General features: G+C 36.9%; 1 protein-coding gene across 3 annotated transcripts in view; it reads right to left on the reverse strand.

The window, feature by feature from the left end:
• LOC101741803 (myosin light chain kinase, smooth muscle) overlaps positions 1 to 25,753 on the reverse strand; it is an 85,267-nt gene that overhangs the window by 16,058 nt on the left and 43,456 nt on the right. For all 3 annotated transcript variants that reach the window (XM_062672140.1, XM_004925360.4, XM_021347486.2), the window contains 2 exons: positions 7,143 to 7,233; positions 3,716 to 3,919 (listed from right to left, as the gene is read on the reverse strand). In XM_062672140.1, coding sequence (XP_062528124.1) covers positions 3,716 to 3,919; positions 7,143 to 7,233 — 295 coding nt within the window. The remainder of the gene's footprint in view (positions 1 to 3,715; positions 3,920 to 7,142; positions 7,234 to 25,753) is intronic.

A 25,753-nucleotide genomic window follows, 5' to 3' on the forward strand; every position in this document is an offset into this window, starting at 1 on the left:
TTTTTCATAGCAAAACGGTTTCAAAGAAATAATCAATAAAACATTTTCAGCGCTCATAACTACTATACAGTCTTATAAATATTGGTATTTGTGTGGAATAAAAAAATATATTTACAGTACGTTTTATTTCAAGATTGAATTAATAAACCTCGAAACTGTTCAAAATGAGTTTTTCTTAAAAAATAAATCCTAATGTTTTAGTTATATAAACTTGAATGTTAATAAGCTGTATTGTATAGGTGAGTTTTAAAATTAAGCAGTCTAAGCTTTTTGTTTATTATATTCTTAAATATAAGCTTCCGTTTTAATTTTTTATTTAATTCTGGTATATGAAATGTAATATGGATCCAAATATGAAGTAAGCGAAATGAATAAAAATAAAATAAAATGCTTTTTGTGGCTAGGGGCCTTTCTCGCTACACCAGACATGGACGATCGACGATTATATCTCAAGGTGGGCGCATTAACGTCGTAGATGTCTATGGGCTCCAGTAACCACTTAACACCAGGTGGGCTGTGAGCTCGTCTAACTAACTATTTAAGCAATAATAATTAAAAAAAGATTAGAATGTTAAAATATATATCTGCCGAATGCGATGTTACGTTGTAATTACCTAGATATTTTAAGAGTACACGCGCTTGGCAACAAAATATGACAACACGATAAAATTATTTAAAATATAAAATGACAAAACGATGTGATTAACGAGGTCGCGTTCTTCTTATCGATCTTTCACTGAAATGATCGATAGTTGCAAAAGAGCACAACATTCCGGCAACACATTTTATATACTGTCCTTAACCCACATGCGACCGAGTCAAGCGCAGAACTGAGACATAAAACAGAATTCGCGTATCGATGACTCAACTACAACGCGGCCGGACCGCTACGGAATCGTGAATACGTATTTTGAATTTATTTAATTTTCAAATGTTGTTTATGGCCAAACCGACAAAGGTCGACAGTGGTATATTTCGAAAAAAATAATAATAGGGAATGTGACAAGTTGGCAACCCATTAAGTTTTTGTATCAATCTCCAATGATTTTTTATACAACAGATATGTTATCTTCATAGTAACTGACTCTTCAAATCTGATCGCGCCATATATATCTACATACCTAACGATATAGTGCACACACATGTTGACAAGTAGCATTAATGAAAAGTACAAAAGACGGGATAAGCGCGTGAGTAAAAAAGATAGCTATAATTGGAACGATTGCACTTGTTATATTATTATTGCATTTGTTTAGACGCGACTAAAGACGAAACGTCCCAATTGGCCTGTTTTCGAGTCTTCACTTGACGTGCGCTTGAAACATATCTGCTTCTTTTCACATATAAAATATAATTGTCAATCTCACTAAATTTGACATCATTTAGATTGTAATCATTAATAACGTAAGGGCCAATAAACTTATTTTAACATGTTGTCTAATTTTGGTACGTTACTGACACGGTTTTTGGGTTATTGAAATGAACGAAGACACATGCTTTTATAAGTCTTACACAATAATAAATCGCTTTTAAATCCGATGACTCAACTGAGGAATTTACTTGTTTGTTTACATTATAAAGTTGTACGATACGTGTTCATTTTAAAAGGACTGAAGTCAGACTTTTAAGGTTGGTTAATTAATTGCCTCGATGCTTACTGTTGATGCGAATGCGGCCTTTTTTTTTGGATCGTATTTTTTTTTATTGGTCACACTTTTAGTCATGGTTTTTAGTCTTTATATTATACTAGCTGACCCGGCAGACTTCGTAGTGCCTCAATCGATAAATAAAAGACCTAAACTTTTGTATAAAATAAAGTTAAAACAAACAAAAGGAATCCGTCCGATGAGGGGGACATCATAGGAAAAACAAAATTGTTATTTTTTATTTAATTCCGAGCATTTTCATATTTATTTTAAACCATTTAAACCTTCTCTGGACTTCCACAAATCATTCAAGATCAAAATTAGCCAAATCGGTCCAGCCGTTCTCGAGTTTTAGCGAGACAAACGAACAGCAATTCATTTTTATATATAGAGAAGATATATTTTTTTGTGTATTTTGAACAGAAAAAGGAGTTTAAAAATGGTACATGTGAGTTAGAATAACTATTTATAATATCTGAACGTCGAAAATAATAAAACTGAAGCATCTATCTTAATTTTATGACGTAAATAATTTTCTCAAAAAAAAAACTTGTCTTTGGATTCAATTGGACAAAAACCAGCCCACGTTAACGTAGATTTGACATATTTAATGGTAAATAAATAACACACTCATTGGTAAATCTGTGACAATGCCAATTACTTTAATAAATTCAAACGCTCATATTTTAATTGTGAGCTTCATGTTCAACGGGGCCGCCGTAATTGGCATGCGTTCTTAAGATAAATAACGTATCCCTTATCTTAAATAATCTGTTTCAAACAAACGGAATAGCCACGGTCACGTAATTCGTGCGTTCCAACTTCGTATGATATTTGCACACGTTTCCTTGTTCAATCTATATTTGTGATCTAGAGAAAGGCCGGGAGCCGAAAAGAAATTGTATTTAACCTGTTTCATTTGGTCCATTTTTTTTTTTAAATAGATCTTCTATTTATTTCGTTACGATGAGACATCGGATGCAAGACGTGTACGTATGTAAAAATAAAACGTTGAAGTGCAATTAATTTCATCAAAATGGTGTACTTCGGGAATAAAATAAGTTTGACCATTCGTTGGGCAAAGGCAGTATTTTTACCTAGACTTTATTTTATTTTAGAGATATTTCCAAACGTTTCCGTATTGAGATATTATTTTTTTAGCCTGGCAACATTCATGAATGCTGACAAATGAATAATTTTACTTTTTAGGCGGCATCTTCATTTCTGAAGGTCGTGTTTGGCTTGATGACTTCTCGCATCAATCGAATCACATTAAATGAATAGTAAAAAATAAAATGTATTTATTTTATTTTATTTTTTATCATAAACCTAATTTAAATGATATCTTAATCGATTTTTATTTACAGTTTCCATATCATTAGGTATGCCATATAAAAGAGAACTAACCAAATCAATGCGATTGTCCCTATAGTAAGTACAGCGGAGCTAAACTTTTACCGCCTTCGTTGGTAGCTTGAAAAATTCACAAATTGGCAACACAATCGTGTACTAGGGAAACACTAAAAATGAAAATATCACATTTTTACTGGTGGCAGGACCTATTGTGTGTCCGTGCGGGTAGGTACCACCGCCCTGTCTGTTTCTGCCGTGAAGCAGTAATGCGTTTCGGTTTGAAGGGCGGGGCAGCCGTTGTAACTATACTTGAGACCTTAGAACTTATATCTCAAGGTGGGTGGCGCATTAACGTCGTAGATGTCTATGGGCTCCAGTAACCAGTTAACACCAGGTGGGCTGTGAGCTCGGCCACCCATCTAGCAATAAAAAAAAAAAACTCACTTTCTCATTACCGCGATTAATGAATCACTTTCTTATAGTTTTCGAAATTGTAAGATGGCGTCTTAGCTTTAGGTAGCGCGATGGCGTGGCCTAAGTAATGGCGGCGGTTTTGTCTCAAAATACCTATACATCAAAGTTTTTTTCCGTTAATTTGGAAAGTTCATGAGTAATTCCTTTGTTTGTTTACTCCGAATATCCTCGTGCTAGGTTTACGTCACGTCACGTTCCCATCTTTTATATATACATTTTACAAAAAAATATTTAGTACTTACAGTTCAAGGACGACGCACATATATTTCCCCCAGTCGTAAGCGTCGTACAGTTGGATCAGTCGAGGGTGCCGGAGTCTCCTCATCACGTCCACCTCCCGTTCCACGTTGCGTCTCTCGTCCCTTCTGTTCACTAGGACGAGCTTGGCGGCCAGTTCCAGACCCGTGCTCTTTTCTCTGCACAAGTATACTGTTCCGAATTTGCCTCTGTAACAATTTTTTTTGGATTACTGGTGGCCCGGAGGTCTTTCCAGTTTCACCAGGTCAGGTAGGTGAGCCCGGGCTAAGTCAGGAACGAATGATCTATTAAGGAGCACGTCATTACGGATCCTCCTGATCCATTAACGGTGCTTTTAGGGAACTACAAGCACCGGTCACCGTCCTCCTGATCCCTTAATGGTGCTTTTAGGGACTACAAGCACCGGTCACCGTCCTCCGTCGAACCCGTCGCTTGCGACGAGGGGCTCTACACGCGAATTAACCTACAGACACAGCCCACTGAGTTTCTCGCCGGATCTTCTCAGTGGGTCGCTTTTCCGATCTGGTGATAGATTCTGCGAAGCACTGCTCTTGCTAGGGCCAGTGTTAGCACAACTCCGGTTTCAGCCCCGTGAGCTCACCTACACGTTAGGGTGAAGTTGAAATAGCCTCTCACGGCTATCAGCAAAGGTAGGAGAAAAAAAAACTATTAAGGAGTCTTGAGGATTCTAATTCCTATAATACAATTGAAGGTTACACGTATTTATAGCTTGATTTTCTACAAGACTACAATACCAGCGACGGACACAACTATGCTAATGTTACTAATGATACCACTGAAATGGAATATTAAACAATATGTGACATTTTAGTTTTGGGAGTTGATTCTATAAGTCGAATTTTATACTAGACTTTTAAAGCATTTTATGTTCTAAATTATCTTTTATTTAATCAACGAACGATGAACTTAGATTAAATCTGAATAAATAATAAAAATAAAATTATATGAATTAATAAGAAGTTTAGATATCACATAAATATATAGATTTAGTAAGGTATGCAAATTTAACGCTTGTACAAACCAGACTCATCCAAATCTTATATATTTAAACGAGCATTTCTTGTATATAAATAACTAGTCAGGTCATAAGTATTGTCACACAGTAAAAACTTTTCTTTTAGAATGCTGGCCACAAAAAGTTTATTGAATTCGAATTTCGAATTGTTCATGAAAATAAAAATGTATACTTTTAGAATTTTACTCATTTTTAAATATGGAGTGGACACTTAAAGAAGACCGTGTTGCAGTTATTGCGTTGCATCGTTGCGGTTACGCGCCAATTCAAATTTTTAACATACTGAAAAATTTGAATATAACCAAAAGATTCGTTTATCGTACCATCAAACGATACAATGAAGGATCTAGTGTAGATGACAGGTCAAGAAGTGGTTGCCCTCGGTCTGTTAGGACTCCAGCAGTGGTAAAAGCTGTGAAGGCGCGAATTCAAAGAAATCCCAAACGTAAGCAGAAACTGTTGGCCCTTCAGATGGGTTAAGCAGAACCACGGTGAAAAGGGTGTTAAATGAAGACTTAGGGCTTCGGGCATATCGAAGAAAAACAGGACATCGTTTGAATGCTCGTCTAATGGACCTGAGACTGAAGAGATGCCGCGCTTTGTTGAAGCGGTACGCGGGAAAAAAATATCGGGAAATTCTTTTTTCGGATGAAAAAATTTTTACCGTAGAAGAGAGCTACAACAAACAAAATGATAAGGTGTACGCACACAGTAGTGAAGAAGCGAGCAACCGTATTCCGCGTATCCAACGAGGTCATTTTCCATCCTCACTCATGGTATGGTTGGGATTTTCTTATTGAGGCTTAACAGAGGTAAATTTTTGTGAGAAAGGTGTAAAAACGAATGCAGTTGTGTATCAAAATACAGTCCTGACGAACCTTGTGGAACCTGTTTCTCATACCATGTTCAATAACAGGCACTGGGTATTCCAACAAGATTCGGCGCCAGCTCATAGAGCGAAGAGCACACAAGACTGGCTGGCGGCGCGTGAAATCGACTTCATCCGGCACGAAGACTGGCCTTCCTCCAGTCCAGATTTGAATCCGTTAGATTACAAGATATGGCAACACTTGGAGGAAAAGGCGTGCTCAAAGCCTCATCCCAATTTGGAGTCACTCAAGACATCCTTGATTAAGGCAGCCGCCGATATTGACATGGACCTCGTTCGTGCTGCAATAGACGACTGGCCGCGCAGATTGAAGGCCTGTATTCAAAATCACGGAGGCCATTTGAATAAACTTTAGTGTTATAAGAATCTATGTTTTGTTAAGTTCATTTTGGTATATGAATGGTTACATAATGAATGAACTCGTTTCAATTATTTTACATTAAACATGTGACAGAATTTATGACCTGACTAGGTATATATATAATCTGAATCTCAGAAACGGCTCCAATGATTTTCTTAAAATTTTGTATACAGGGCATTTCAGTGGCGATAAATCGACCTAGCTACGATTTATTTCCAGAAAATGTTGTTTTATTCGTGTTTTCAATAATTAACTTTATCGATAATCAACTTAAGCATAAACTTACATTTTTTTTTATTGAAAGGAAATAACAAATAATATAAATCAATATGTAATTCTTATTTAAATTTAATTTCTAAAAAACACAATTTATAAAAAAAAGAGCAAAGCTCGGTCATCCTCTAGTGATAGTTAAAACTAAAAAAACTTTAAGCGAACCGAATTAAGAATTTAGAAAAAAAAAAACAAATTTTAGTTCTCGTCATTCTGACCATGGTATTAGGGCAATAATAAAACTATTGGACTGTCGTGAGTTCGCGCGCTTATTAAGCATGCAAATTAAATTAAGTGGATCGGTATTGAAGTCAGTGAAATATTACGTCTTAAAATTCCGTTACACAGATAGACACAGTGCAAGCTACTAAAAGTGTGCTTTTATGTGTTGTTATTCACATTTAAAGAGTTCTCTATGAAAATCAATTGAAATTACTTGAATCTTTTTTAAATCAAGGGGTGAAAGGACATTTGGTTTAGAAGGCGATATTTCGCCTAATACCCGACATTCATCATTGTAATTAAAGGTGCGTTTTATTTGGTATCAGCATCAACAGTTCGATATTTTTAATTGAACTTCAATTAAGTTTACTCCATTCAGATACAGCTGAAGAAGATATTTTTTTTAGTATCTTTTCCAAATTTTAAATGGCTCTGGTGTAAAGTTGCAAAAATTTCGCTTAAATTTTAGCCTTCCATCTCTCGATATAGTTAAATATTAAGGCAACTACAGAGAAGATACTGGTTAGTTATATAGTTAACTAGTGGTTAGTTGCCTTTGATCCGTCGATATAGTTTTAAATATTAAGGCAACTACATAGTAGATAGTTGACTAGTGATTAGTTGACTGACCGTCCGATTTCCGAGAGCATCTCATAGTTCTCGTTCACATCCGTGTTTCTTTTGATCGTGACATCTCGACACGGGAACGGGGGCTCGATCTCTGAAATGAAATAAAAATTGTGCTATAAATTACTGATTAAAATCTATGGAAATAGCATCTACGTACGTATATAGATTCAAAATAAAAGAGTGTATTCTATACTAATATTATAAAGAGGAAAGATTTGTTTGTTTGTTTGTTTCGAATAGGCTCCGAAACTACTGGACCGATTTGAAAAATTCTTTTGCCATTAGAAGCCGACATTGTCTACTTTTTTTATTTTATTTTTTATTTTATTTTTTTGGTTTCATGTGTGTTTTAATGTTTCCGAAGCGAAGCGAGGGCGGGTCGCTATTATTAATAAATTTAATACACAGGGATAAGTGACATCACATCATTCTGTGATCTTATTGAGATTTTTTTAAACATCCAAATATAGGCAAAGACAATATAATATAGTAGCAGTTTTTCCTCTGATTGGTAACCCGTTTTCTTATATTTTTGAGTAGTAACTAATGTTACCAATATTTTTTTCTTTGAAAATAGTATTCTTTCAAATGTCGATACTAAAAACAAAGGGTAATGCGAGATTACTAAAACTTCAGGTGTCATTAATTATGTCCGAATTTCGATTATTGTGCAAACCAGATTACTTAAACAGGATAATCATCCTAAGTATTTATTTTTGCTTTGGGTGGGCGAGTGGCGATTTCATATTTATTGGCTCCGGTAACAACCTAACAACAGGTAGACCGTAAATCTGTCTGCCTTATTACTGCAATTAAAGCATTACTTAAATTATGTTCCTGAAACAAAATTTCTCACTTTCTGACGCAAGACTCTGATTACAATTGGTACAATCAATTATTTACATGTGGCAACATCGCTAATTGACGACAGTGGTATTTTTTAAGTGTTTTATATAGCACCTTTAGAATTAAAGTGGCTTAAAATTCTTGTATTTTGGTAAACTCCAAAAATGTTATTGCATATTGTAATTTTTTGGTTTTTCGATTTAAGGTATGCGCTTGATAAGATGATGAGTAAGTGTCTTTTTCTGGACTAAAATAGACTATATATTTTATAAACTGATAGAATACACGTTTATAAATCGTATAAAGTATAAAACTCATTTTATTTAAACTTCTTAGTTAAGTCACTTCAATTCTATGATTCACATGAGTGCAATCAAGGAAGATCTTAGAGTAGGTAGATACGGACTGAACCCACGTTGTCGTGCAACGTAATGCAATCCTCATATAAGGAACCTTGAAATTCTGTGAGGAAAGATTTGATGATCTATCAAGTGCAACATGTCAGCACGCAACCCACACAACCTCACTCAGTACGCCATCTCTAGATTGAACATTAACAAAGAATTAATATCAGACAGCGGTGGTTTTCCTCTTTTTTGTTATTGCCCGAGCAGGCAGACGAGGATACGGCCCACCTGATGGTAAGTGGTTACCGTCGCTCATAGACGTCAGCAATGCCAGGGGCAGAGCCAAGCCGCTGCCTACCGCTATACCCTCATTTCTCTATTGGTCGACGTTTCGCTTGATATTCAGCGGCTAACGTGGTCAATTCACCTTGTGAAGTCAGGGCGAAGTCAGGGATAACCACATGATTGCCTATTCAAATAGAACCTACCCATATGGAATCGCAATATACGTTACTACCGGTTGGTGTTCGTAGTCCTATAATAGTATGTTGTCTTCAACCCGTGTCCACTCAATGCTGAGTGTAGGTCTTTTCGAATGCACCCCATTCTCTTCGGTCTTTTGCCTTTCGCATCCAGCTCCTACCATCCACTTTGACCAGGTATAATATAATAATTATAATATAATATAATAGTATAATGCTCAGAGAATGCAACTGACCATTTTTCGGTCAGTCCCATCAAGGCCCTTTACTATACCCATGGGAAGAGGGTATTTTAGGTCAAAATTAGCCAGACTTTGGACTCTCACGTAATTATCGGATGCCCTTTTGAGTTCGGTCTGTCTGTACCTTCAAACTTGAACTAGGGCGTGTCGTATGAAGGCGGAGTCATGTTAATACCGATATTTCTATGCACCTCACGATCCGACCTAGTTACGGTAAGGCTAATGCACGTTTTTGGTACGTGTGCACTTCTAAATGTTAAATGACTTGCTAGATTACCTGTTTTTGTATACTGCCAGTGAAAATCGGACACGGTTTGTTTGTTAAAACCACTCTAGCGCTATCTGTCATATGTTTATGGTACCAGTTTGAAGTCGTCATGGCTTAACGGACAAGACGTCCGGTGCATTCGTATCTAGCGATGCAACGGTGTTCGAATCCCGCAGGTGGGTACCAATTTTTCTAATGAAATATGTACTTAAAAAATGTTCACGATGACTCTCACGGTGAAGGAATACCATCGTGTAATAAAAATCAAACCCGCAAAATTATAATTTGCGTAATTACTGGTAGTCGGAATGAGTCCGATATATTTTTACGTATATTTACGGCCGTCTGGTGTAGTGGTAAGTGACATGGTCACTACACAAGGGGGTCGCGGGTTCGAATCCCGCCAAGGGGAGATATTTGTATGATAAATATAAATGCCTTTCCAGGGTTATGGATGTATATTAAATATATGTATGTGTATAATAAAAAATCTTACATTTATTTCCGTTATCTTGGTACCTGTAACACAAGTTCTTTACGAACTTATCACGGGACCAGTTAACGTGGCGTGATTGTTAGTAAATATTTATTTATTCTTAAAAAAAAAAAAAAAAGTCCGCACGGGTACCACCATCTTGCCTATTTCTGCCGTGAAGCAGTAATGCGTTTCTTGAATAAAAGATAATTATACAGTTTCCAATGAATCTGATAGATGATATGTAAACGAATTACGATTAAATCTAGTAAGGTTATCTTTCTTCGAAAAGAGACTTGTTGAAGTGTTTTAGAGTTTTGCTCAGCTGTAGTAGATTTAATGGCCTATACATCAATATAAGGGTTAGGTTAAATCGCATTGTATATCAGAGTATATCGTATATCACAGGAAGTGTGAAAGTAGCCCCGGTAATCAACAAATTAAAGAGCGGACGGTTAGCGTGGTATGGACATATGATGCGTAGAGAGAAGATGGATGTGACTAGGAGATATGTGAAAATGGTAGTGCAAGGTAGGAAGGAAGAGGTCGACCGAAGAAGACATGGATGGAGTGTGTGAATGACGATATGAGAGAGAGTGAGAGGAGTGTTAAGATGACGGCTGATAGAAGAGAATGGAAGAGAAAAATTAGCTGTGCCGACCCTACCTAGTGGGATAAGGTGGACAAAAAAAGAAGAGGTTAAATCGCATTGCAGGATCAGAAGAAGAGATAGTAATTTGACTATCATGCTTAGGACGACCCAATAAGACTTAGATATGGAACAGAACCATTTACACAAATGTAATATAAGGCAGTACGTTGTCTCGTTATACGCGAGAAAAACTCCGTAGCATCAACTTGGAAAAGCTCAACAAAAAGAATGGAGCGTTAATAAATAGATATTTTAATTATAAAATAAGGAGACTGCGTTCTTTAGGATGTTTCATTTATAAATTATGAAGGCGGGCCGCGTTACATGAGACACATGAGTATTGCGCACAGGATGCATGAATCCAAGATTCACTTATTGGCGCCAGTCTATTGCGTCAAACCGTAGCGGTGGCGCCGAGCGAATCTTAACCCTTTTACTGCTGAGTTTATTTTCATATATTTCTGCAGATATTGATAAAGGATTTTTGAAAAAAAAAACCTTATAAAAAATACAAAAATCGATGCTAAATCCACAGCAAAATAATATTAAATGGTAATTTATAAATGTTATTAACTTATTAAAGCGTTTTGCGTTTACGCGCTAAGACACGTCCGTACAGGTCTATGCTTAATACCTATAATCAAACTGCGCAATAATCGGTATTCCTACGCTCTGCACTTTATACAGAGTCGATCTATCGACGGTTCGTTTTAACGGTGGTTTTAGGTACCCCAAGGACCGGTCATCGTTCTCGTCGAACCCGTCGCTTGCGACGAAGGGCTCGGCGAGTTAATTAACCCACAGACACAGCCCACTAAGTCTCTCGCTGGATCTTCTCAGTGGGTCGCGTTTCCGATCCGGTGGTAGATTCTGCGGAACACGGCTCTTGCTAGGGTTCGTGTTAGCAACATCGTCAGGTTTGAGACCCGTGAGCTCACCTACTAGCCCGGTAACGCTGACATGGTCTCTCTAGACTCTAGACCATCAGCTTAGGCTTAAAAAAAAAACGGTTCGCGCTCAAAGGGTTAAGTTGCTATAAGTCTTCGAATGATATCCTTGTAATATTATTATAAAGTCGTGCGCGTGTATCGGTAATGATAGAGGATGGGCATGTCACTCATTCTAAGGGCCGCGATTAGGAATCTGGGCACGTACAAAAATGTTTTCTGGTCTTCTGAAATCATCACAAATGCTTTTTGTATCCTGTTTGTTGATGTTCTTTACTTGCATTGGCGTATGCCTAGCGTATTTTCATAGAAAAGTTAATTTAATGTTATTTATTTAATCTATACTGGTGGTCGCGCAGTAGTCGAAATTCGAATATAATTAATTGATTTTATAAGTTTGAACATTATTAAGGTTCTATTGTCAAAGACTATTATTATACTTCTTTATTCACAGATTTCGCCAAGACCACAGTACAAGCAAATGCGAGTAATATTAAAGATAAACATTAAAGTTATTAAAAGATATACAAAAAATAATATTAAGATTAACCAATTCTCAATTTGACCACAGACTTTAAGCAATAACAAAAGTTTGACAATAAACAAAGAATGTGCCAAATAGATAGGTAGTGTGTGTAATATTTTTTATTATAGATTTAATGTATTATTACTATTATTACTGCATAATGTAAAAAAAAAATTAGCATTCTGCAAACCTTCTCGATATTTTCTATAAGTGTGGAAAATTTCATACTCCTCGGTCCGCGCAATTTTCATAAAAAGGGTATACAAAGTTTTTGCTTCACGTATTAATATCTAGATTATATTAATTCCAAGTATTTACGGACGTCATTGCTTGGTATGGCAGGGCAATTGGTACACGCATGAATATTTCAATACGTATGTACACTGAAGTAATGCTGAAGTGATTGAAATTGAGTCATTTGTATGAAAAACGGTACGCTGCAATAGAATTTCAAAACTACATATTTGATTGTTTTGAAATTGTTCACCCGCAAGGATTGATGGCAATACAATATTATTATTATTATTTTATTGCTTAGATGGTTGGACGAGCTCACAGCCCACCTGGTGTTAAGCGGTTACTGGAGCCCATAGACATCTACAACGTAAATGCGCCACCCACCTTGAGATAAAAGTTCTAAGTTCTCAGTATAGTTACAACGGCTACCTCACCCTTCAACCCGAAACGCATTACTGCTTCAAGGTAGAAATAGGGTGGTAGTACCTACCCGTGCGGACTCACAAGAGTATTATAACATAGCTCTAATGTTCGGATCAGTAACATGTTTATTGTTGGTAAAACCTTTTGATGTTCAAGCCTTTTTTTTGTTTTTAAAGTTTTAAGCTACATACTCGCGTGACGCGAAGGGCTATTTGATTTAAGCGGCTTTTCGCTTAATACGCGACAATTATTTTCGTAATTAAAGGTGGATTTTATTTGTAATTAGCATCAATTTGTTATTAAAAAAAAAAAAAACTTTTATTCGCTCTCCTGTAAAGTTGCAAAAACCCGTCGAAATAATCTCAGCAAGAGCTCGAAAGATACATTGTCATGAAGCTTTTGCACGAACTCAAGCAGACTTATCTTACGATACATCTTGATTTCAACTTTGACGATAAATCGCTAGGGACATCAAGGAAGCCGTCTTTAGACAGACAAATGCAATATTACTGGTGGTAGGACCACTTGTGAGTCCGCGCGGGTAGGTACCACCGCCCTGCCTATTTCTGCCGTGAAGCAGTAATGCGTTTCGGTTTGAAGGATGGGGCAGCCGTTGTAACTATACTGAGACTTTAGAGCTTGTATCTCAAGGTGGGAGGCGCGTCTACGTTGTAGATGTCTATGGGCTCCAGTAACCACTTAACACTAGGTGGGCTGTGAGCTCGTCCACCCAACTAAGAAATAAAAATAAAAAAATTACACGATGCGTCGCGTGCACAGTTAGTTGATTGGCTCGGGTTCAATTTGTTATAAAAAGCAAGTGCACCGATCCCGACCTTTATATTGTACTATTGTTTAGTCTCGTACACTGACTCCTATCATATACAAATCTATTTATAAACAAAATAAAAATAAAAGCGGCTACGAAAAGAATAAACAAAGCGCATTATGTCTTTATCCGAAATTCGATTTTTGACGGATCATATAATATAGATATCTTCAAAATCGTCCTCTATTTTTAATCTATATATTAATACGTGAAGCAAAAACTTTGTACCCCTTTTTACGAAAATTGCGCGGACAGAGGAGTATGAAATTTTCCACACTTATAGAGAATATAGAGAAGAAGTGCACAACGCTAATATTTTTTTAAAATAATACATAAAAGATACATTAAATCGATAAAGAAAACATTACACACACTACGTACCATGTATTTGACGGACACACGCATGCATACTATTTATTGTCAAGCTTCTGTTCTTAACGTCTGTTGTCAAATTGAGAATAGATTAAATATTATTTGTCTTCGTTAATATTTTTTATAGTGTAGTCTTGGCGAAATTTGTGATTATAGAAGTATAAAATACAATCTTAATAGTGTACAAACTTACAATTCCAATTAATTATAGTCGAATTTCGGCTACTGCGGGATCTCTAGTTCTCTTTATTACTCAGTGTTATCGAGCTCGCAGCCCACCTGGTGTTCAGTGGTTGCTGGAGCCCATAGAGGCTTGTGAAGAGTACTTAACTTGGCTGTACCCCTAGCATTGCAAGGGTTCATGGGCTACAGCGACCACTCACTATCTATCAGGACGTATGCTGGATATATGTATGCTGAATAGTAATAAACAAGATGTATAACATATTCTACATTACTGGTGGTGGGACCTCTTGTGAGTCCGCGCGGGTAGGTACCACCACCCCGCTTATTTCTGCCGTGAAGCAGTAATGCGTTTCGGTTTGAAGGGCGGGGCAGCCGTTGTAACTATATTTGAGACCTCAGAGCTTATATCTCAAGGTGGCTGGCGCATTTACGTTGTAGATGTCTATGGGCTCCAGTAACCACTTAACACCAGGTGGGCTGTGAGCTCGTCCACCCATCTACGCAATAGAAAATAAATTGAACGTTAAAAATAAAAAAAAACACGTGTCAATACTAAGTGCAAGAGTAATGAATGTGTAACCTCAGTGAAGGATCGCGGGCCCGGGTTGAATGTACCCGATCCGCGACGCGATCATCTAACTACCAAACGTTAAATCACAATCCCTCATTCATACACTTAGTGTGCTATACATAGGCATTACCATATATCGTCTTCTCGCATTAAAACTGTATAATCTCAAAGCTTACTAATTTTACAGGAGAGTGTTTTAAAGGTTTAACATGTGATATTTTTAATATTAATCATCTTTGCAACATTTATTCTTTTATTTTTTTACCAGTTACAGTATCTGTCTTTTTAAAGTAAGATACAATTATGTATTAATTTTGTTACTAGTAGTTAAAATATAGTTAAACTAAAAAAAAAACTTAAACTAAGCTACGCTCTTTTGACAGTATTTATGAGAAAAATAGTGGCGATACCAAATGATTCCGCATATTAACTCAATTTCGAATATTTTTGGAAATTGTACTTTTAATTCGAAAAGACGATATGTGTACACTTCGTCATTACGCTATATTTATAACTACAATCTTATTGACTCATTTCGTTTAAAATTATTTATGGTTTCGCTCTCTTTATTGAAAGGTCTTTTTAACCGACTTCAAAAAAGGAGGAGGTTCTCAATTCAATTGTATGTTTTTTTTTATGTTTGTTACCTCATAACTTTTGACTGAGTGAATCGATTTTGATGATTCTTTTTATTAGGAAGCTGACGCTTCCTCAATTTAGTCCAGTTCTGATAATGGTATCCATGAGAAAATCATATAAGTTTTAAATTTGCATTAAGTACGTGCGCGGCAAATAGATGAATAACTCAACATCACGCCAACCGATTTCGATGATTATTGTTTTTAGTGTATATTAATTTGTTTTGGAAAATCTTTTTTTTCTATTTGAAGTCGATTTTTGTTAAAGCATGTCTATTTACAGTTATTAAAATAAATAATATGATTTAATTCGAGTCGAATACTCTACAGTTTTGTTAGTCATGGACTACTAAGGTATCTTCTTAGTAGTTAGCAAAATATTAAAATAATACAACGACAATAAAACAAACCGAGATTGAACCGAAAAAGTGTGCTCACTTACAACCATTTTTAATTAGGTTGTAAACTATCTTTTTGCAATATTCCATCGAAATCCTTGAAGTTGTTTTTGCGTGATTAATCAACGAACATTCAAGCAATTCTAATATTTAGATGTACGCTAGTTGTCTCCGGTGTAAGTTAAAAAAGTAGATACGCAAGGTGCTGATCTATTCAGTACTGTGAGGACCACTTCGATAAAGCGGCACGACACGAGAACCCTCTCATCGTGGCCGCCGGTAACTACATTCCCGATCCTGCGGACAGAATGGAAAGCAGTCGACGTCGCCCCAAACACGTCATTTTGGATTCTCTCGATCCACTAACGGTGCTTTTAGGTATTTCAAGCACCGGTCACCGTTCTCGTCGAACCCGTCGATTGCGACGAAGGACTCGACGAGTAAATTAACCCTCAGACACAGCCCACTGAGTTTCTCGCCGGATCTTTTCAATGGGTCGCGTTTCCGATCCGATGGTAGATTCTGAGAAGCACGGCTCTTGCTAGGGTTCGTGTGTTAGCAACGTCATCAGGTTTGATCCTCGTGAGCTCACCTACTAGTTAAGGCGACGCTGATATAGCCTCTCAAGGCTATCATCAGCTTAGGTAGAAAAGAAAAAAAAAACGCCTTCACCAGTGAAAGGCACTCGAGTCATTGTAGAACAATTTGTCTGCCTTAAGGAGGTAAAAACGTGAATAATATATGGAAATATCCAAGAAAATCTAGTTTATGCCTATTTGGGGCTAGACAAAGCATTGATTGTTGGGTTTATAGTCCCACTGTATATATTACGGTAAATGTACACTCTTGGGAAACGTACACTTTTACCGGTAAATGTGCACATTTGCCAAAAAGTTAGGTATATGTGAACTGAATATAATGTATATGTACATTTTCCGGCAAATGTGTACTCTTACCTTCATGTTTTAAGAAAAGTTGGAATACAAATAAATTAATAATGTTGTTGCAGTAAAAAAATATTTATTTAAATTAACATAATACAAAAGGCTTTAATAACGAAAATTATTTTAATTACAAAAATGTAAATGACAAACAAAAGATTCTTTTCTTTGCATATTATATAATATTATGTCGTAGGTTAGGTTAGGTTAGGTTGCAGTGATGCGCATGCGCACCACATTACTAGCCCTTGCGATTTTGTATTTTGTATGCCATGCTCACATTTACCAAAAAGACATGGTCATTGTGAATTCAATGTACATTTTCCTTCTTTGAAATTGTAAATGTTAGTTGAATGCACATTACCCAAACGAGGAGGCAAAAAAATGTGTACATTTTCCGCAATATCTACTTTTACCGTAACACTAGCAGAGCTGTACATTTAGTTAGAAGATTTATTGACATCAAGAAGCCATGTAGATATATAAGAGCGTTGTCGACATTATATTTCTATATATATAGATAGAAGAAGGATTATCAAAAATTTTGTTTTCTAATTTTGGAACTCTAATAAAAATCGGTAAAAAAACTTTTAAGTTAAACGGTTTTATTTTATGTGCACTGAAAACTACAAAATAAATAAATAGTTACTTACCTATCAACCTACGTAGGTGATCTCGGTCATTAATATCTCTGATGGTAGTGGTTGTCATAACATGAACCATGTCAGCGGCCGAAAGGCAGTTCATGAAAGAACACTAACACCAGGGTTTGCTTGGTAGGTAAACTAAGTACACACTATAACAAGTAGGTATTTTGACCTTCTAGTTCAGAAATATTTTGGTACTAGGCAGAATAGCTTTTAGGCATATTAGACTAAAATAAAAACGTGGGGCCCCTCTGAAATCATATCTATGGCAGAGCATATCTTATACTTTGGTAGATCATGAGCTCGCCGTTCGCTGGTGAAGCCGCCACGGCTGGTTATTGATGGTCAAAACCTCCAGTTACGATTATAGTAAGTCGATTCAGCGGACCCTGGACTCCGGAGCTATGAGGTTTTAGATGCGACCGGGATAAGCCGCTAGGATGATGATGATGACGATTATAATAAGTCGATACAATCCACACTTAGTATAGTAGAAAGTAATACAGAAATAATAATGGGCCCCACGTTTTTATTTTAGTCTAATATGCCTAAAAGCTATTCTGCCTAGTACCAAAATATTTCTGAACTAGAAGGTCAAAATACCTACTTGTTATAGTGTGTGCTTAGTTTACCTACCAAGCAAACCCTGGTGTTAGTGTTCTTTCATGAACTGCCTTTCGGCCGCTGACATGGTTCATGTTATGACAACCACTACCATCAGAGATATTAATGACCGAGATCACCTACGTAGGTTGATAGGTAAGTAACTATTTATTTATTTTGTAGTTTTCAGTGCACATAAAATAAAACCGTTTAACTTAAAAGTTTTTTTACCGATTTTTATTTTCTTGTTTTTAGTATTTAGTGAAATTGTCTACCGAATATTCCTCATTCTATTTAATTCATTCAGTGCATCATTATTACACGGTTTCTTACCTGATAATTTAGTACAATCTAATTCCTCAATACATAGATAGCCCTTCCAGAGACTTGACTCGACTTAGAGCCACGTATGCTTGTCCTTCCTCAAACAATTTTGAGCCTAAATATACTACTGCATGGTCGACGGTGCTGCCCTGCATTTTATGGACGGTGGATGCCCATGACAAAGCTAAGGGCAAGATCCTTCTTTCAGGCGTACCATAATTGAATTTTGCTGGAAACTGTATGGCTTTAGGGTAAATAACGTGCATGCCATTACATTGCACGCCGGCAAATCCCGAAGTGAAAACGCTGTGGTCACCTTGATGCCATGAAGCCCGAATAATTCTAGCAACGTCATTAATACTAATGAATACATTTGGAATTTCAATTCTTTCAGGTTCACCGTTTTCAGGTATATCTGGCACACTAAGTCGTATTAAGTCTTGTTCACTAATCTGGACATTTTGGCAATGCGTACATCTCTATAAAGTGGGTTATTTCTAGTTAGCCATCTTAAAGCGCTGTAGAATTTTTCGCGAGATATTGTGAACTCTCTTGTGATGTTCAAATTCTCCAAACGTTCTGTAACTACAACGATACCCACCTGGCTGGAAGATCTTGGAAGCATATTAGGTAATCTTTCACTGACCTCAAAGATATCTTGGGCAAACAACACTGCTTGTCCGCGGAAACCGTACTGCCCGTATAGCCCAGTAAATTTTACGATTTTAACAAGCGGGATGATTCTACACAGCAATCGCTGCTCTGCTTGCGTCAGCGCTTGAATCTCATCTGGTATTGAACCTGGATCCAGATTATTCCAGTACGCCTTTGATGGTGCTATTGTTTTATTACTGGTCACATGTGTTTGGCAGCGTGAACATAAAAGTAATGTTGTTTTTGAAGACAGTTCTGCAGGTAGATATCCTAATACAGCTGTGTTGTAACGTACAGTATGAATTTGGTTAGGATATCAATGCTTCGTGCAAATGTCACAAACGTGTATACACGATGTGTTAATGGCATTTTCAAACGCTTGTACATGATTTTCAGCTCTGCGTTGCTGTGCACGCTCACGTTGGTTATTTAATCTGTCGTGGCGTTGCTCAGGTGTTTCTGAAGCTTCTAACTCCTTTCGTCTCTCACGCCGTCCTGTTAATCTGGCCTCATGTTGCTCAGGTGTTTCTGACGCTAATAGCTCTATTTGTCTGTTACGTTGTAATCTTAGCCTGGACTCATGACGCTCAAGTGTTTCTGACGCTATTAGCTCTCTTCGTCTGTCACGTTGTGATGCTAGCCTAGACTCATGACGCTCAGATGTTTCTGATGCTAACAACTCTCTTTGTCTGTCACGTTGTGATGCTAGCCTGGACTCATGACGCTCGGGTTTTTCTGACGCTATTAACTCTCTTCGTCTGTCACGTTGTGATGCTAGCCTGCACTCATGACGCTCAGGTGTTTCTGACTCTACCAGCTGCCTTTGTCTCTCACGTTGTGCTATTAACCTGGTATCATGTTGCTCAGGTGTTTCTGTTGCTAACCGTTCTCTTCGTTTCTGTAGTCAACTGTGGGTTTCATTTTCACTCTCCTTTGCACGTTTAGTTCTATACTTTTCTTTTGCCTTTTCGAGCCTTCTTTTTCGTTGTGTAGCAGTTTCGTTTTTATTTTTGTTTGCTTTTTTATTTATTGTTGTTCCCACGATTAAGGGGCATTTTGACGGTCGACCCCGCCAGAAGTCCAGCAAAGGGGCAAGGCTTAATATACAACAAGATGCGCCCAATCTTGAGGGGGAAGCGCTGACGACATTACATTTTTACCCACCCTAATGCCATACAGTCCTCGGCACGTTTTAACCTATTAACTTAACTTGGGTGGTATAGCTACCGCTTACTAACGAGGTATCTAATTACCTATTTTTTTTTATCTGCCCCTCTAACGTCACACAATCTTGGACGCAACTGTTCTCGACACGACTAATCATGCCTCCACCTAATACGCCATTTTGTAACTTGTAACAGCTAATACGAAATTTTGACATAATGACAGTATTCTGCTAGTGTAGTCCTATTATTTGATACCCATATTGTGGTGGTTGTGGAAAAATATGTACCTAGTCCGCCATATTGGAACGGCGTCCATCTTGAATTTTAAATTTGACATAATCATCGTGTTTTACTAGTGTAACCCTTTCATTTGATACCCATATTGAGGAGTTTAAGGAAAAATATGTAATCCGCCATTTTGTATCGGCGGCCATCTTAGATTTATAATGTCATTGATTTTATTATATTGTATTGTCATGTAAATTAAATGTGTGTACCAAATTTCAGATCAATCTGACAACGGGAAGGTGCTTAAATTTCAATTTCAAATTTTGACCCAAATAAATAAAAAACAAATTCCGTACAGGTCGAGCTAAATAAAACCGTTTAAAAAGCGCTCTTGCTTTCTCGATATTTCACCCAACTCGTTCGTCGGCTAATGAATATTCCTAAGTGTTTTAGATTAGGCAAATTAATCACCATAATATAACGTGTACTGACATATATTAACACTAAATATAACCTCAATATATAACGCTGAAAACATTAATTGCCTTCGTAATCAATATTTCAAACGTAAATTATGTATTTAGGTAGGTATCTCGGTATATTTTATGATAAGCCGTTATACATAGTTGAGGAGAGAGTTTTGAAAATAGTTATTTTATTACTTAACGTTTTTCAGTTATCAGCAGTGATCGGGGTCCAAATGTTGAATCGATTTCAAAAAAGAAGAAAGTTCTGTAATCAAATGTGTGTATTACTTATCTGATTTATATTTATAGAAACCCATTTTGATGATTATATTTTTATTTGAAGGCTAGTGTTTTAGTGTTTTAAGCTTAGTGTGCTAGTTTTTTTACTAGCGGTAGGACTTCTTGTGAGTCCGCATGGGTAGGTACCACCACCCTGCCTATTTCTGCCGTGAAGCAGTAATGCGTTTCGGTTTGAAGGGTGGGGTAGCCGTTGTAACTATACTGAGACCTTAGAACTTATATCTCAAGGAGGGTGGCGGTGTTTACGTTGTAGGTGTCTATGGGCTCCAGTAACCACTAAATACCAGGTGGGCTGTGAGCTCGTTCGCCAATCTATGCAATAAAAAAACGTGTGGTCCAATTTAAGCTTTATAAAGATTGGATGAGCGGTTTTCGGATTATCCTAAATAATGTTAATTTAACTATAGGTACTTCTTCCATTTTATTTTGTTGGCGTCTGTTTTCGTTTTATCTCTTTGAGCTATGCATTAGAATTTGCGTTTTGAATTGTTTGTTCTCATATAAAGTCTGCAGACAGAGATAAATAAAAGACCTAAACTTTATTTAATTCCAATTTTCATATTTATCTGCCTTTCAAACCTTCTCTGGACTTCGACAAATAATTCAAGACCAAAATTAGCCAAATCGGTCCAGCCTTTCTCGAGTTTTAGCGAGACTAATGAACAGCAATTCATTTTTATATATATTATATAGATAGATACTGAAAATATTAATAAATTTAACTATTTGCTAAGTGTCGTGTTAATTTCGGTATACGTAACAGAAAAGTTGATGATTAACACTGTAAATATAGTTCTAGTAGGATGTGATGATGAGAGAATATACTTGACATCATTTGTGTTGATTCGGTTCTAACAAGAGCAGTTCGTTACTGAATCTATCACCGGATGATAACATGGAAAGGCATTGGGTTTTATTCAATGTTTTATGATGACGCTTGTAGCTGAAAAGTATTGTACTGTTTGACGAAGCATATTGCTGATAACTCTGTTTCAATAATCTGACGAAGCGTGTTGCGGATAATAATATGTATTTTTATATAATAAATAAAATAACTGCAAATAATTATAAAAAAATTCAATAAACTCCATAGAATGACGGTAACTAATGTATCTTTTGATTAATGTCTGTTTACATTGGATATGAGCGCTATGACATGTCCTTCTTCAAACGAAGCTTGCGGAGAGTACTTTATGGTAGGCAGCGGCTTGGCTCTGCCCCTGGCATTGCTGACGTCCATGAGCGACGGTGACCACTTACCATCAGGTGGGCCGTATGCTCTTCTGCCCACAAAGGCAATAAAAAAAAATGTTTATAGAAAAATAGTTTAAATATGAGTTATGCTAAAAATAGCAAGCAAAAAACATTGAATCCAGTTTCAAGAGTAGTGTTGTTTGAACCTGACGTGTTCTCCGGTCACAAGTTAGTCATCGTCATTGAAATCCGGTTAGAGTTACAACTCATATCGGATCTACCGTTAGTTCGTCTGCATTACATTGCAAAAGAACTGCTCTATAGCAGACTGTGACAGTGTGACGTCATGAGTTACAGTAACTTAAGCGTGTTACAGATAATCAGATGCAAAGCCACGTAGCCACAGAGAGGGGGCAGTAACTCCTGTTGAGGTATGAAGTTACACAGTTTTTTTATTGCCTAGGTGGTTGGACGAGCTAACAGCCCACAACGTAAATGCGCCACCCACCTTGAGATATAAGTTCTAAGGTCTCAGTATAGTTACAACGGCTGCCCCATCCTTCAAGCCGAAACGCATTACTGCTTCACGGCAGAAATAGGCAGGGCGGTGGTACCTACCCGTGCGGACTCACAAGACGTTATACCACCTGCAATTACGCAAATTATAATTTTGTGGGTTTGATTTTTATTACACGATGCTATTCCTTCACCGTGGAAGTCAATCCTGAACATTTGTTGAGTACGTATTTCATTAGAAAAATTGGTACCCCTACCTGGGATTCGAACACCGGTGCATCGCTCAACACGAATTTACCGGACGTCTTATCCTTTAGGCCACGACGACTTCAAGATTAGTGTTGTTTGACTGCACGTGTTCTCCGGTCACAAGTTGGTCATCGTCATTGAAATCCGGTTAGAGTTACAGCTCATATCGTATCTACCGTTAGTTCGTCTGTATTACATTGCAAAAAAACTGCTCTATAGCTGACTGTGGCAGTGTGACGTCATGAGTTACACAGTATCCAAAGCATATGCAGATAATCAGCTGCAAAGCCACGTAGCCACAGAGAGAGGACAGTAACTCCTGTTGAGGTATGAAGTTACACAGTTTTGGAGACCTCTCCGCGTCATTTTTTTTTCCTACCTAAGCTGATGGTCTTAAGTGACCATGTCAGCGTCACGGGGCGCGTAGGTGAGCTCCCGGGGCTCAAACCTGACGTTGTTGCTAACACGAGCCCTAGCAAGAGCCGTGCTTCGGAAACGCGACCAACTGAGAAGATCCGGCGAGAAACTCAGTGCGCTGTGTCTGTGGGTTAATTCGCTCGTCGAGCCCTTCGTAGCAAGCGACGGGTTCGACGAGGACGGTGACCTAAAAGCACCGTTAATGGATCGGGAGGATCCGTGACGACGTGTCGAATGTTGTTGTACCGGAACTTGTACATATATATGCAAGATTATCATGAAAATGTCGTTAGCGAGATTCAGGCATCTGTCAAATATCTTATGTTCTCTGATGACTACCGCCAAACATTCGTTTTTACGACTAAATACAAACTCAATAATGCATGTACCATTGTGACATTATGTATTTGATTACATATGTTTGTGCAACGCCTGAGTACGAACTTGCACGTTTTGACACGTTTTCGTGTTTATCAGAAGCGATTTCGTTAATTAAATTATTGATACGCATTTTCATTTTGGACTATCACGATAAAGTGCAGGAATGCATGAGGCAAACCTTGATAATACAAATACAGTTAATCGGGTAATTGATAAAGTTGATTTGAGAGATTTACCGGTGGTAGGACCTCTTGTGAGTCCGCGCGGGTAGGTGCCACCACCCTGCCTATTTCTGCCGTGAAGCAGTAATGCGTTTCGGTTTGAAGGGCGGGGCAGCCGTTGTAACTATACTTGAGACCTTAGAATTTATATCTCAAGGTGGGTGGCGCATTTACGTTGTAGATGTCTATGGGTTCCAGTAACCACTTAACACAAGGTGCGCTGTGAGCTCGTCCACCCAACTAAGCAATAAAAAATAAAAAACATGAAGATTAATTAATAAAATAAATAATAATTTAAAAAAACTAGTAAATGAGCTATGTATTGATTTGCACAGCAGTTGAATTGGGCTTTGCTAATATGGTTTAAAAGTTGATAAAATTGACTGATTTTGATGATTGAATTAAGACGTATCATCTTAGCAGCCCATCACCACGAAAAGCATGAAGCATTGAAAACGTCGAAAATAATAAAGTATAAACAGTAAAAGCGACATTAAAACTTTAAAATTACTTGTAATCTATATGAGTCGACTATTATCAAAGCCGGCAATGTGACTTTTGGACAATTATTGGTAAATCAGAAAAACGAATTATTGACTTTGTATTCCTTTGGCAGTCACAAAACTCTTCTGAACGACATCTTAGATAAATAACAGGTTAAGTATTAACCTTTATTTAATGCAGGTTTTGAACCGTATTCTTTGAAGGAGACAATTATATTCAAATCAATCTGTATTGACATATCAATAACATTTTTTCTCCAAATGCACAGATTGCCACCTTTGATAATAGACGACTCATATACGTGAAGGAAAAACTTTGTATCCCTTTTTACGAAAACTGCGCGGACGGAGGAGTATGAAATTTTCCACACTTATAGAGAATATAGAGAAGAAGTGCACAATGGTAATATTTTTTTAAATAATGCATAAAATATACATTAAATCAATAAAGAAAACATTACACACACCACATACCATGTATTTGACAAATACACGCATGCATACTATTAATTGTCAAACTTTTGTTCTTGACGTCTGTGGTCAAATTGAAAATAGATTAAATATTGTTTGTCTTTATTAATATTTTTTTATAGTGTAGGCTTGGCGAAATTTGTGATTGTAGAAATATAAAATACAATCATAATAGTGTACAAACTTACAATTCCAATTAATTATAGTCGAATTTCGACTACTGCGGGACCTCTAGTTTTATTAATTACGAAGTGAATACAATGATTGCTCCTGGTTTGCTATCCAATTACAAACTATAGACATCAGTAAGTTTATTAAGAAAATTCAAGAACAAGTCCTATAGTTCGGAGTTTACTAGATATTAATACGACGAATTCTTCAAAATAGGAAGTTCGAGTTGAAGAAAAAAAAAAAGGGGGCACAAATAATTCGAGCAATACATTGCGATAGAATGCTTATGAAAGCTACTCCTGCATGTTTCTTTGTTTGTAATTCTCAAATATCTATATAATATATTAATACGTGAAGCAAAAACTTTGTATCCCTTTTTTACAAAAATTGCGCGGACGGAGGAGTATGAAATTTTCCACACTTATAGAGAATATAGAGAAGAAGTGCACAATGGTAATATTTTTTTAAAATAATGCATAAAAGATACATTAAATCAATAAAGAAAACATTACACACACCACATACCATGTATTTGACGCACACACGCATCCATACTATTAATTGTCAAACTTTTGTTTTGACGTCTGTTGTCAAATTGAGAATAGATTAAATATTGTTTGTCTTTATTAATATTTTTTTATAGTGTAGCCTTGGCGAAATTTGTGAATGTACAAACTTACAATTCCAATTAATTATAGTCGAATTTCGACTACTGCGGG

This window comes from Bombyx mori, chromosome 14 (assembly GCF_030269925.1).
Source record: "Bombyx mori chromosome 14, ASM3026992v2".
In the NCBI taxonomy this organism is placed as follows: domain Eukaryota; kingdom Metazoa; phylum Arthropoda; class Insecta; order Lepidoptera; family Bombycidae; genus Bombyx; species Bombyx mori.